Source organism: Pecten maximus, chromosome 2 (genome assembly GCF_902652985.1).
Source record: "Pecten maximus chromosome 2, xPecMax1.1, whole genome shotgun sequence".
Classification (NCBI taxonomy): Eukaryota; Metazoa; Mollusca; class Bivalvia; order Pectinida; family Pectinidae; genus Pecten; species Pecten maximus.
Genome location: NC_047016.1, coordinates 9087011 through 9103070, shown reverse-complemented (window position 1 = coordinate 9103070; position 16060 = coordinate 9087011). Strand labels below are relative to the sequence as shown.

At 35.0% G+C, this 16060-nt stretch overlaps 1 protein-coding gene across 1 annotated transcript in view; it reads right to left on the bottom strand.

Annotated features, from left to right (window-relative positions):
• LOC117316561 (peptidylglycine alpha-amidating monooxygenase-like) overlaps positions 1–16060 on the bottom strand; it is a 46439-nt gene that overhangs the window by 17242 nt on the left and 13137 nt on the right. Inside the window, exons 2-6 of the mRNA XM_033871207.1 lie at positions 14705–14900; positions 14018–14150; positions 13725–13823; positions 12061–12240; positions 10121–10278 (exon numbers count right to left, since the gene is read on the bottom strand). Of these exons, the coding sequence (XP_033727098.1) occupies positions 10121–10278; positions 12061–12240; positions 13725–13823; positions 14018–14150; positions 14705–14900 (766 nt within the window). The remainder of the gene's footprint in view (positions 1–10120; positions 10279–12060; positions 12241–13724; positions 13824–14017; positions 14151–14704; positions 14901–16060) is intronic.

The following is a 16060-nucleotide window of genomic DNA, read 5'->3' as shown; positions in this document are numbered from 1 at the left end:
TTAGTACGGTATTTTACACTATACTTTTAGGTGACTAGTACAGTATTTTACACTACGTTAAGGTGACTAGTACGGTATTTTACACTATACGTTAAGGTGACTAGTACGTTATTTTACACTACGTTTATGTGACTAGTACGGTATTTTACACTATACGTTTATGTGACTAGTACGGTATTTCACACTACGTTAGGGTGACTAGTACGATATTTTACACTACGTTTAGGTGACTAGTACGGTATTTTACACTACTTTTAGGTGACTGGTACGGTATGTTTCAATACGTTAAGGTGACTAGTACGGTATTTTACACTACGTTAAGGTGACTAGTACGGTATTTTACACTATACGTTTAGGTGACTAGTACAGTATTTTACACTACGTTAAGGTGACTAGTACGGTATTTTACACTATACGTTAAGGTGATTGTACGGTATTTTACACTACGTTGATGTGACTTGTACGTTATTTTACACTACGTTTATGTGACTTGTACGGTATTTTACACTACGTTATGAAGAATAGTACGGTATTTTACACTACGCTGATGTGACTAGTACGGTATTTTACATTTCGTTTAGGTGACTAGTACGGTATTTTACACTACGTTTAGGTGACTAGTACGGTATTTAACACTATACGTTTAGGTGACTAGTACGGTATTTTATACTACGTTTAGGTGACTAGAACAGTATTTTACACTACGTTAAGGTGACTAGTACAGTATTTTACACTATACGTTTAGGTGACTAGTACGGTATTTTATACTACGTTTAGGTGACTAGAACAGTATTTTAGACTACGTTTAGGTGACTAGTACGGTATTTTACACTACGTTTAGGTGACTAGTATGGTATTTTATACTACGTTTAGGTGACTAGTACGGTATTTTATACTACGTTTAGGTGACGAGTACGGTATTTTACACTATACGTTTAGGTGACTAGTACGGTATTTTACACTACGTTAAGGTGATTAGTACGGTATTTTACACTATACGTTTAGGTGACTAGTACAGTATTTTACACTACGTTAAGGTGACTAGTACGTTATTTTACACTACGTTAAGGTGACTAGTACGGTATTTTATACTACGTTTAGATGACTAGTACGGTATTTTACACTACGTTTAGGTGACTAGTACGGTATTTTACATTACGTTTAGGTGACTAGTACGGTATTTTACACTATACGTTTAGATGACTAGTACGGTATTTTATACTATACGTTAAGGTGACTAGTACGTTATTTTACACTACGTTTAGATGACTAGTACGGTATTTTACACTACGTTTAGGTGACTAGTACGGTATTTTACACTACGTTTAGGTGACTAGTACGGTATTTTACACTATACGTTTATGTGACTTGTACGGTATTTTACACTATACGTTTAGCTGACTAGTACGGTATTTTACACTACGTTTAGGTGACTAGAACGGTATTTTACACTACGTTTAGGTGACTAGTACGGTATTTTACACTACGTTTAGGTGACTAGTACGGTTTTTTAAAATACGTTTAGGTGACTAGTACGGTATTTTACACTATACGTTTATGTGACTAGTACGGTATTTCACACTACGTTAAGGTGACTAGTACGATATTTTACACTACGTTTAGGTGACTAGTACGGTATTTTACACTACTTTTAGGTGACTGGTACGGTATGTTTCAATACGTTAAGGTGACTAGTACGGTATTTTACACTACGTTAAGGTGACTAGTACGGTATTTTACACTATACGTTTAGGTGACTAGTACAGTATTTTACACTACGTTAAGGTGACTAGTACGGTATTTTACACTATACGTTAAGGTGATTGTACGGTATTTTACACTACGTTGATGTGACTAGTACGGTATTTTACACTATACGTTAAGGTGATTGTACGGTATTTTACACTACGTTGATGTGACTTGTACGGTATTTTACACTATACGTTAAGGTGATTGTACGGTATTTTACACTACGTTGATGTGACTTGTACGGTATTTTACACTACGTTATGAAGAATAGTACGGTATTTTACACTACGCTGATGTGACTAGTACGGTATTTTACATTACGTTTAGGTGACTAGTACGGTATTTTACACTACGTTTAGGTGACTAGTACGGTATTTAACACTATACGTTTAGGTGACTAGTACGGTATTTTATACTACGTTTAGGTGACTAGAACAGTATTTTACACTACGTTAAGGTGACTAGTACAGTATTTTACACTATACGTTTAGGTGACTAGTACGGTATTTTATACTACGTTTAGGTGACTAGAACAGTATTTTAGACTACGTTTAGGTGACTAGTACGGTATTTTACACTACGTTTAGGTGACTAGTATGGTATTTTATACTACGTTTAGGTGACTAGTACGGTATTTTATACTACGTTTAGGTGACGAGTACGGTATTTTACACTATACGTTTAGGTGACTAGTACGGTATTTTACACTACGTTAAGGTGATTAGTACGGTATTTTACACTATACGTTTAGGTGACTAGTACAGTATTTTACACTACGTTAAGGTGACTAGTACGTTATTTTACACTACGTTAAGGTGACTAGTACGGTATTTTATACTATACGTTAAGGTGACTAGTACGTTATTTTACACTACGTTTAGGTGACTAGTACGGTATTTTACACTACGTTTAGGTGACTAGTACGGTATTTTACACTATACGTTTATGTGACTTGTACGGTATTTTACACTATACGTTTAGCTGACTAGTACGGTATTTTATACTACGTTTAGGTGACTAGAACGGTATTTTACACTACGTTTAGGTGACTAGTACGGTATTTTACACTACGTTTAGGTGACTAGTACGGTTTTTTAAAATACGTTTAGGTGACTAGTACGGTATTTTACACTATACGTTTATGTGACTAGTACGGTATTTCACACTACGTTAAGGTGACTAGTACGATATTTTACACTACGTTTAGGTGACTAGTACGGTATTTTACACTACTTTTAGGTGACTGGTACGGTATGTTTCACTACGTTAAGGTGATTAGTACGGTATTTTACACTACGTTTAGGTGATTAGTACGGTATTTTACACTACTTTTAGGTGACTGGTACGGTATGTTTCACTACGTTAAGGTGACTAGTACGGTATTTTACACTACGTTAAGGTGACTAGTACGGTATTTTATACTATACGTTAAGGTGACTAGTACGGTATTTTACACTACGTTTAGCTGACTAGTACGGTATTTTACACTACGTTTAGGTGACTAGAACGGTATTTTACACTACGTTAAGGTGACTAGTACGGTATTTTATACTATACGTTAAGGTGACTAGTACGGTATTTTACACTACGTTTAGCTGACTAGTACGGTATTTTACACTACGTTTAGGTGACTAGAACGGTATTTTACACTACGTTTAGGTGACTAGTACGGTATTTTACACTACGTTTAGGTGACTAGTACGGTTTTTTAAAATACGTTTAGGTGACTAGTACGGTATTTTACACTATACGTTTATGTGACTAGTACGGTATTTCACACTACGTTAAGGTGACTAGTACGATATTTTACACTACGTTTAGGTGACTAGTACGGTATTTTACACTACTTTTAGGTGACTGGTACGGTATGTTTCAATACGTTAAGGTGACTAGTACGGTATTTTACACTACGTTAAGGTGACTAGTACGGTATTTTACACTATACGTTTAGGTGACTAGTACAGTATTTTACACTACGTTAAGGTGACTAGTACGGTATTTTACACTATACGTTAAGGTGATTGTACGGTATTTTACACTACGTTGATGTGACTTGTACGTTATTTTACACTACGTTTATGTGACTTGTACGGTATTTTACACTACGTTATGAAGAATAGTACGGTATTTTACACTACGCTGATGTGACTAGTACGGTATTTTACATTACGTTTAGGTGACTAGTACGGTATTTTACACTACGTTTAGGTGACTAGTACGGTATTTTACACTATACGTTTAGGTGACTAGTACGGTATTTTATACTACGTTTAGGTGACTAGAACAGTATTTTACACTACGTTAAGGTGACTAGTACAGTATTTTACACTATACGTTTAGGTGACTAGTACGGTATTTTATACTACGTTTAGGTGACTAGAACAGTATTTTAGACTACGTTTAGGTGACTTGTACGGTATTTTACACTACGTTTAGGTGACTAGTATGGTATTTTATACTACGTTTAGGTGACTAGTACGGTATTTTATACTACGTTTAGGTGACGAGTACGGTATTTTACACTATACGTTTAGGTGACTAGTACGGTATTTTATACTATACGTTAAGGTGACTAGTACGGTATTTTACACTACGTTTAGGTGACTAGTACGGTATTTTACACTACGTTTAGGTGACTAGTACGGTATTTTACACTATACGTTTATGTGACTTGTACGGTATTTTACACTATACGTTTAGCTGACTAGTACGGTATTTTACACTACGTTTAGGTGACTAGTACGGTATTTTACACTACGTTTAGGTGACTAGTACGGTTTTTTAAAATACGTTTAGGTGACTAGTACGGTATTTTACACTATACGTTTATGTGACTAGTACGGTATTTTACACTATACGTTTAGCTGACTAGTACGGTATTTTACACTATACGTTTAGGTGACTAGAACGGTATTTTACACTACGTTTAGGTGACTAGTACGGTATTTTACACTACGTTTAGGTGACTAGTACGGTTTTTTAAAATACGTTTAGGTGACTAGTACGGTATTTTACACTATACGTTTATGTGACTAGTACGGTATTTCACACTACGTTAAGGTGACTAGTACGATATTTTACACTACGTTTAGGTGACTAGTACGGTATTTTACACTACTTTTAGGTGACTGGTACGGTATGTTTCACTACGTTAAGGTGATTAGTACGGTATTTTACACTACGTTTAGGTGATTAGTACGGTATTTTACACTACTTTTAGGTGACTGGTACGGTATGTTTCACTACGTTAAGGTGACTAGTACGGTATTTTACACTACGTTAAGGTGACTAGTACGGTATTTTACACTATACGTTTAGGTGACTAGTACAGTATTTTACACTACGTTAAGGTGACTAGTACGGTATTTTACACTATACGTTAAGGTGACTAGTACGGTATTTTACACTACGTTTAGGTAACTAGTACGTTATTTTACACTACGTTTATGTGACTTGTACGGTATTTTACACTACGTTATGAAGAATAGTACGGTATTTTACACTACGCTGATGTGACTAGTACGGTATTTTACATTACGTTTAGGTGACTAGTACGGTATTTTACACTATACGTTTAGGTGACTAGTACGGTATTTCACACTACGTTAAGGTGACTAGTACGATATTTTACACTACGTTTAGGTGACTAATACGGTATTTTACACTACGTTTAGGTGACTGGTACGGTATTTTACACTACGTTTAGGTGACTGGTACGGTATTTTACACTACGTTTAGATGACTAGTACGGTATTTTACACTACGTTATGAAGAATAGTACGGTATTTTACACTACGCTGATGTGACTAGTACGGTATTTTACACTATACGTTTAGGTGACTAGTACGGTATTTCACACTACGTTAAGGTGACTAGTACGATATTTTACACTACGTTTAGGTGACTAATACGGTATTTTACACTACGTTTAGGTGACTAGTACGGTATTTTACACTACGTTAAGGTGACTAGTACGGTATTTTACACTACGTTAAGGTGACTTGTACGGTATGTTACACTATACGTTTAGGTGACTATTAGAGTATTTTACACTACGTTTAGGTGACTGGTACGGTATTTTACACTACGTTTAGGTGACTAATACGGTATTTTACACTACGTTTAGGTGTCTGGTACGGTATTTTACACTACGTTTAGGTGACTAGTACGGTATTTTACACTACGGTTAGGTAACTAGTACGGTATTTTACACTACGTTTAGGTATATAACTAGTACGGTATTTTACACTACGTTTAGGTGACTAGTACGGTATTTTACACTATACGTTTAGGTGACTGGTACGGTATGTTTCACTACGTTAAGGTGACTAGTACGGTATTTTACACTACGTTAAGGTGACTAGTACGGTATTTTATACTATACGTTAAGGTGACTAGTACGGTATTTTACACTACGTTTAGCTGACTAGTACGGTATTTTACACTACGTTTAGGTGACTAGAACGGTATTTTACACTACGTTAAGGTGACTAGTACGGTATTTTATACTATACGTTAAGGTGACTAGTACGGTATTTTACACTACGTTTAGCTGACTAGTACGGTATTTTACACTACGTTTAGGTGACTAGAACGGTATTTTACACTACGTTTAGGTGACTAGTACGGTATTTTACACTACGTTTAGGTGACTAGTACGGTTTTTTACAATACGTTTAGGTGACTAGTACGGTATTTTACACTATACGTTTATGTGACTAGTACGGTATTTCACACTACGTTAAGGTGACTAGTACGATATTTTACACTACGTTTAGGTGACTAGTACGGTATTTTACACTACTTTTAGGTGACTGGTACGGTATGTTTCAATACGTTAAGGTGACTAGTACGGTATTTTACACTACGTTAAGGTGACTAGTACGGTATTTTACACTATACGTTTAGGTGACTAGTACAGTATTTTACACTACGTTAAGGTGACTAGTACGGTATTTTACACTATACGTTAAGGTGATTGTACGGTATTTTACACTACGTTGATGTGACTTGTACGTTATTTTACACTACGTTTATGTGACTTGTACGGTATTTTACACTACGTTATGAAGAATAGTACGGTATTTTACACTACGCTGATGTGACTAGTACGGTATTTTACATTACGTTTAGGTGACTAGTACGGTATTTTACACTACGTTTAGGTGACTAGTACGGTATTTAACACTATACGTTTAGGTGACTAGTACGGTATTTTATACTACGTTTAGGTGACTAGAACAGTATTTTACACTACGTTAAGGTGACTAGTACAGTATTTTACACTATACGTTTAGGTGACTAGTACGGTATTTTATACTACGTTTAGGTGACTAGAACAGTATTTTAGACTACGTTTAGGTGACTAGTACGGTATTTTACACTACGTTTAGGTGACTAGTATGGTATTTTATACTACGTTTAGGTGACTAGTACGGTATTTTATACTACGTTTAGGTGACGAGTACGGTATTTTACACTATACGTTTAGGTGACTAGTACGGTATTTTACACTACGTTAAGGTGATTAGTACGGTATTTTACACTATACGTTTAGGTGACTAGTACAGTATTTTACACTACGTTAAGGTGACTAGTACGTTATTTTACACTACGTTAAGGTGACTAGTACGGTATTTTATACTACGTTTAGGTGACTAGTACGGTATTTTATACTACGTTAAGGTGACTAGTACGTTATTTTACACTACGTTTAGATGACTAGTACGGTATTTTACACTACGTTAAGGTGACTAGTACGGTATTTTATACTACGTTAAGGTGACTAGTACGGTATTTTATACTACGTTAAGGTGACTAGTACGGTATTTTATACTACGTTAAGGTGACTAGTACGGTATTTTATACTACGTTAAGGTGACTAGTACGGTATTTTATACTACGTTAAGGTGACTAGTACGGTATTTTATACTACGTTAAGGTGACTAGTACGGTATTTTATACTACGTTAAGGTGACTAGTACGGTATTTTATACTACGTTAAGGTGACTAGTACGGTATTTTATACTACGTTAAGGTGACTAGTACGGTATTTCACACTACGTTAAGGTGACTAGTACGTTATTTTACACTACGTTTAGATGACTAGTACGGTATTTTACACTATACGTTTATGTGACTTGTACGGTATTTTACACTACGTTTAGGTGACTAGTACGGTATTTTACACTATACGTTTATGTGACTTGTACGGTATTTTACACTATACGTTTAGCTGACTAGTACGGTATTTCACACTACGTTTAGGTGACTAGAACGGTATTTTACACTACGTTTAGGTGACTAGTACGGTATTTTACACTACGTTTAGGTGACTAGTACGGTTTTTTAAAATACGTTTAGGTGACTAGTACGGTATTTTACACTATACGTTTATGTGACTAGTACGGTATTTTACACTATACGTTTAGCTGACTAGTACGGTATTTTACACTATACGTTTAGGTGACTAGAACGGTATTTTACACTACGTTTAGGTGACTAGTACGGTATTTTACACTACGTTTAGGTGACTAGTACGGTTTTTTAAAATACGTTTAGGTGACTAGTACGGTATTTTACACTATACGTTTATGTGACTAGTACGGTATTTCACACTACGTTAAGGTGACTAGTACGATATTTTACACTACGTTTAGGTGACTAGTACGGTATTTTACACTACTTTTAGGTGACTGGTACGGTATGTTTCACTACGTTAAGGTGATTAGTACGGTATTTTACACTACGTTTAGGTGATTAGTACGGTATTTTACACTACTTTTAGGTGACTGGTACGGTATGTTTCACTACGTTAAGGTGACTAGTACGGTATTTTACACTACGTTAAGGTGACTAGTACGGTATTTTACACTATACGTTTAGGTGACTAGTACAGTATTTTACACTACGTTAAGGTGACTAGTACGGTATTTTACACTATACGTTAAGGTGACTAGTACGGTATTTTACACTACGTTTAGGTGACTTGTACGGTATTTTACACTACGTTATGAAGAATAGTACGGTATTTTACACTACGCTGATGTGACTAGTACGGTATTTTACATTACGTTTAGGTGACTAGTACGGTATTTTACACTATACGTTTAGGTGACTAGTACGGTATTTCACACTACGTTAAGGTGACTAGTACGATATTTTACACTACGTTTAGGTGACTAATACGGTATTTTACACTACGTTTAGGTGACTGGTACGGTATTTTACACTACGTTTAGGTGACTGGTACGGTATTTTACACTACGTTTAGATGACTAGTACGGTATTTTACACTACGTTATGAAGAATAGTACGGTATTTTACACTACGCTGATGTGACTAGTACGGTATTTTACACTATACGTTTAGGTGACTAGTACGGTATTTCACACTACGTTAAGGTGACTAGTACGATATTTTACACTACGTTTAGGTGACTAATACGGTATTTTACACTATACGTTAAGGTGACTAGTACGGTATTTTACACTACGTTAAGGTGACTTGTACGGTATGTTACACTATACGTTTAGGTGACTATTAGGGTATTTTACACTACGTTTAGGTGACTGGTACGGTATTTTACACTACGTTTAGGTGACTAATACGGTATTTTACACTACGTTTAGGTGTCTGGTACGGTATTTTACACTACGTTTAGGTGACTAGTACGGTATTTTACACTACGGTTAGGTAACTAGTACGGTATTTTACACTACGTTTAGGTATATAACTAGTACGGTATTTTACACTACGTTTAGGTGACTAGTACGGTATTTTACACTATACGTTTAGGTGACTAGTACGGTATTTTACACTACTTTTAGGTGACTAGTACGGTATGTTATTTACACTATGATCTTTTGTAAACAAAGATGTTAAACGTGTACGAGTATCACACTCCCAACATTTCTCATTTTGTTGTAGCTTTTTAAACTGTCAGGATAGATTAGTTTGGCGATCAATTTTGTATTGATTTCTAGGATACATGATGTTGCTTTTATGACGTCAAAGTCATTGTTATGTCACGATGCAAGAGATCTGTAACAGCATAGAGCGAGGTTCGTAACTGATTAATTGACCCGTCACATGACGTCGTTAATTCAAACGAAACTGAGAATTAGCACCAGTCAATTAATGAATTGTATACCTTCACGAGAAGGATGTACAATGTTTTATATCCCTGTCAATGATACATTTCAACTAACCACCCACAATGTCGCAAACATGAGGCATAAAAATCAATGTTATGAATGAGACATGAAAATTCATCATACGACGACAATTATGTATACAGTTCGAGATTGTCCGTGGAACATTGTCAGTTAACTTTGACGGGGACCGTCATGAGAATGATAATCTTATTTACCTGTAACAAGATTGTCCTAAACCCAGTTTTTCCAATCCTGAAACCAGTCTCTTTGTAAAGACATGTGCCCTTTTCTCCGATTCCCCAGCCCGCCAGATATGAAGGACACTGTTGAGTGTACATTTCGCATGGTTTAGGCGTATGGTAGATTGTTTCATCTAGGAATGATGGCGAAAATATAATTAATGGTATGGTAAATAGAAAGACAGTAGCATTGACATTTTGCTGTTCAAAAGCAAAAATGAAAAATTTCGTGAAAAGAAATTACGTTTACTGTAAAGCTTTATACCAAGCAGACATATTAACTATGTTTACGAGTCTGGGGTGTCCCATGTCAGGGGGACTATTACTGTGAATTACAAGGATGGATGTGGTTACTTAGAATGAACCGATTTTGCGGAAATTGGCTGCTGGCAGTTCGTGCATACAGAACAAGTCGTAATGATTTAAACCAATGATACACTATTGTACACCGTGGACTTTACTGTATAAATAATAAAACAACTGAAGATACACTATTGTACACCGTGGATATTACACATGATAACATATTACATATCCCAAATACCATGACTAGTCCACGCGATAACATATTACATATCCCAAATACCATGACTAGTCCACGTGATAACATATTACATATCCCAAATACCATGACTAGTCCACGTGATAACATATTACATATCTCAAATACCATAACTAGTCCACGTGATAACATATTACATATCTCAAATACCATGACTAGTCCACGTGATAACATATTACATATCTCAAATACCATAACTAGTCCACGTGATAACATATTACATATCCCAAATACCATGACTGGTCCAGGTGATAACATATCTCATATCCCAAATACTATGACTGGTCCAGGTGATAACATATTACATATCCCAAATACCATGACTGGTCCAGGTGATAACATATCTCATATCCCAAATACCATGACTGGTCCAGGTGATAACATATTACATATCCCAAATACCATGACTGGTCCAGGTGATAACATATTACATATCCCAAATACCATGACTGGTCCACGTGATAACATATTACATATCCCAAATACTATGACTGGTCCACGTGATAACATATTACATATCCCAAATACCATGACTAGTCCACGCGATAACATATTACATATCTCAAATACCATGACTGGTCCAGGTGATAACATATTACATATCCCAAATACCATGACTAGTCCACGTGATAACATATTACATATCCCAAATACCATGACTAGTCCACGTGATAACATATTACATATCTCAAATACCATGACTAGTCCACGTGATAACATATTACATATCCCAAATACTATGACTGGTCCACGTGATAACATATTACATATCTCAAATACCATGACTAGTCCACGTGATAACATATTACATATCTCAAATACCATGACTAGTCCACGTGATAACATATTACATATCTCAAATACCATGACTAGTCCACGTGATAACATATTACATATCCCAAATACCATGACTAGTCCACGTGATAACATATTACATATCCCAAATACCATGACTGGTCCAGGTGATAACATATTACATATCTGAAATACCATGACTAGTCCACGTGATAACATATTACATATCTCAAATACCATGACTGGTCCAGGTGATAACATATTACATATCTCAAATACCATGACTAGTCCACGTGATAACATATTACATATCCCAAATACCATGACTAGTCCACGTGATAACATATTACATATCTCAAATACCATGACTAGTCCACGTGATAACATATTACATATCCTAAATACCATGACGGGTCCACGCGATAACATTTTACATATATCATAACACCATCATAATGTTAAATTTTTTTGGTACAGTTATTTTTTGTTATCATACTATTATGTTAAAGCAAAAATGTATCGATGATTTTAAATATTACCGTAAATGAAGGCTTCTCACCTGAATCCTCACAACCATATATAAGTATATGATGAAGCACATTTACATTGTCCACGAGGGGTTCCAAACTGATTATATGATAGTCGATGTCGGAGGGCATTTGGTATGTCATACAGTAGTAACTTGTCATGGAAGCGGGCACGGCCATTTTTGGGATCCTTAGCGACATATTCTTCGTCCCTATAAGATACATTCAATCAAAAGTAAGCACAAGTCCAATCAAAAGTAAGCACAAGTCCAATCAAAAGTAAGCACATGTCCAATCAAAAGTAAGCACATGTCCAATCAAAAGTAAGTACATGTCCAATCAAAAGTAAGCACATGTCCAATCAAAAGTAAGCACATGTCCAATCAAAAGTAAGTACATGTCCAATCAAAAGTAAGCACATGTCCAGTCAAAAGTAAGCACATGTCCAGTCAAAAGTAAGCACATGTCCAATCAAAAGTAAGTACATGTCCAATCAAAAGTAAGCACAAGTCCAATCAAAAGTAAGCACATGTCCAATCAAAAGTAAGCACGTGTCCTATATAAGTGGTCATACGATTGCCGATAGCCGTCAACATTTTTTTATTGATTCGAAATAAAGATCAGAATACTTAGTGACAACTCTTTATTTTACATACAAAAGCTACATGACATGTTTTCAATTAAAAAATGTTTAACATCTTATTTTTATTTTTTATGACAAATACTGTTAACATTTTTCAACACCGTTATAATGTTACACAGTTATTCTTTACACAATGGAAATATGTTTTGACGGACATTATTATCGTTTATTGGTGAAAGTCCCAGATATATTATGAGGACGCTGGCATCATTTGATGGAAATATGACCATTCATTCTACAGTGTACAGCAGAATAAAAAGCTTCTGGGAATGAATTTTAGTAGATGAAAAAGGAAATGGAAGAGTACGTCGATTTTATAGTACAGAGATGCATGATAGTAAATTGATTATTTATCTTGTGGCATATTTATTTGTGTACATCAGTATCATATAATGTTGTGGTGTATTTATTTTGGTATATCCGTATTGTATAATGTTGTGGTGTATTTATTTTGGTATATCCGTATTATATAATGTTGTGGTGTATTTATTTTGGTATATCCGTATTATATAATGTTGTGGTGTATTTATTTTGGTAAATCCGTATTATATAATGTTGTGGTGTATTTATTTTGGTATATCCGTATTATATAATGTTGTGGTGTATTTATTTTGGTATATCCGTATTATATAATGTTGTGGTGTATTTATTTTGGTATATCCGTATTATATAATGTTGTGGTGTATTTATTTTGGTATATCCGTATTATATAATTTTGTGGTATATTCATTTTTGTATTCGTATTATATAATATTTTGGTGTACAGCATTTTTTTTATATCCGTATTAGATAATCGTAATATGTTATTTTGCTGTGAGTTGTTTTGAGTTTCTGTGTAATTAATCCTTGTTTTAAACAAAACACACTGGTTAATGTTATACATATAAATTATTTGTAGGTGATAGTGTACAACGATAAAATCAATTAATTGAAATTAAAATGCCACACACAAATTCACCGTGCTTCGTCGTAATTACTAACAGAAAAATTATAGTTGAAGGGTGATATCGGTCTTATATTTAAATACATGTATGTATGGGTTACGACACTGACCAACTCCATCTTTTGCATCACAGTCTAAATCTTCAAGCTCGCAGTCAATCCATGTGTTAACTGCCTGGCAGGCGGGATCCGAGTATGGAGTACAAATACCTACAAAAGTACCAATAAATTACATATGATAAACTCGTCTCCAAGTTTCATTTTTTTCTCGCCATTGCTCGCCATTGCTCAACATTGTTCAACATTGTTAAACATTGCTCGCAAACATAAAAACAGACTCGTTTTATATAATCTCATATGCAATGAAAACTCATTAAAGATCTTTTATGTATAGTACGACAGACCAGGATGACTGATGTCTTTGGTGACCGCCGCGACACTTCCTTTGGTCCACCCACAATCCGGGTCTCCCAACTCCTGTCCGTTTGTCTCTCCGTCTCCGTCAGAGTCCATCTCACACAGGGCTCTTGTCCACTTCTGTAATACACCATGAACGCAGCTAGATATGAAGCATACGAAATGTAAGTAAATCTATACAGTTACACACATCACTTTGGATAGCTTAGCTAAAATTCTTCAGATATCTTATAAAATAAAATAAAAAAAATTCTGAAATGTGATGGTCAATATAACGATAAGAGGAAACGATTGCTATATGCGCACATTGGATTTACTTTAATAGTCGTTGACATGATAATTGTTCACACGTTTTGCTTTGCATTATTTGCAATCATTTCTCTAAACTCTGACCGGAATTTATATAAACTATTCAAATCCAATTAAAATCATACATGTAAATTCCGCTCTTCTAAGATACTCTACGATACACTGCAATACAAGTATAATTTTAATTATATTCCCATCGACCATCGTCAATTTCGTAGGTGATGCGCTGATTGACTGAGCTCCAAGGTCATGCTTAAATGACTTCTTGTGGGAAATCTTTAGGCATTTTATTTAATGTATCACAGAGTATCGTAGAGGAGCGGAAATAACAAATCTGATTTTAATTAGATTGTAACCATACATACCATTCCCGCATTCTTGAAGTCCACTCCAAACGGATTGATGCTACCCCCTCCCCGGGGGTTGAGGTGACCCACGCCCCACCAGATAAAGTTGGTCTTACACGGGTGTGGTACTGCTGCCCCGTTAGGAATCTCATCCTGGAAATGCCGGTATCCCCATACCGTAGTCACACACAACACAGCGACAAGGACACGCATTCTACAAGAAAACATACTAGTCGGTTTCATTGATAACCACTGACTTGGTTAAAATTACCAATTTCGTTTAATACATATATATGTGTATATATTTTTACACATCATTTTTGTGAAGATTTAGTCGAAACGTATAAAAGATATAAAAATCCTATTTATCAAAAATTCTGTATCGATTATAGCGTAAACACCGATTTCCCCAAAACTGTATGAAAGTCTATATAATAAAATAAATATATATAATTAAAAACAACAAACGAAAAGAAATGTATACAATGGTACCCACGGTATAGAACTATATCTGATTAAAAACAAAACAACAAGTTAAAAGAAATGTATACAATGGTACCCACGGTATAGAACTATATCTGATTAAAAACAAAACAACAAGTTAAAAGAAATGTATACAATGGTACCCACGGTATAGAACTATATCTGATTAAAAACAAAACAACAAACGAAAAGAAATGTATACAATAGTACCCACGGTAACCCAGTACCCAATTATGATAGTTCGGTTTCGAAGTTTGCGGAAGAAGGTCCAATATTTGAGCTCTTTAATAGACGGTTTTGATATAGTATGTAGAACTAAGACCCATCTTGGATAAATGGAATGGTAAGACGTAATACAAGGAAAACGAGACAGATTTAAAAAAAAATAATGTTTAATAATAATTCAGAGTCCAATAAGAATAAATACAAACATATGAGGAATAAAGTAAATAATATGATAAGAGGGCTAAAGAAATATTTTATGAAAACATTAACACAGTTATAGACAATAGTAATAACAACCCAAAAGTGTATTGGAAACTTCTGGGAAACCTTATCGGAGGTAAAAAAACACAGATATATCTCCCCTACTTGATACACTGTAGTACTACAAATGAAATTATATACTGTATGACAACAATAGGAAATGTGAACTGTTAAATAATTGTTTTAGCTCTCTGTGTACCCTGTCAGAACATGTCATATATAAAGAATTATAGGACATATGGATTCCAGTGAAGTTGAAGACATCATACAAATTCTAGATGTTAATAAGGCGTCAGGTCCTGACGGTATTAACCACAGAATGCTAAAATTACTCTCAAGTGAATTTCTATACCACTTTCTTTTATATTCAATTATTCTTCGTCATCTTGTATATTTCCTGAGAGC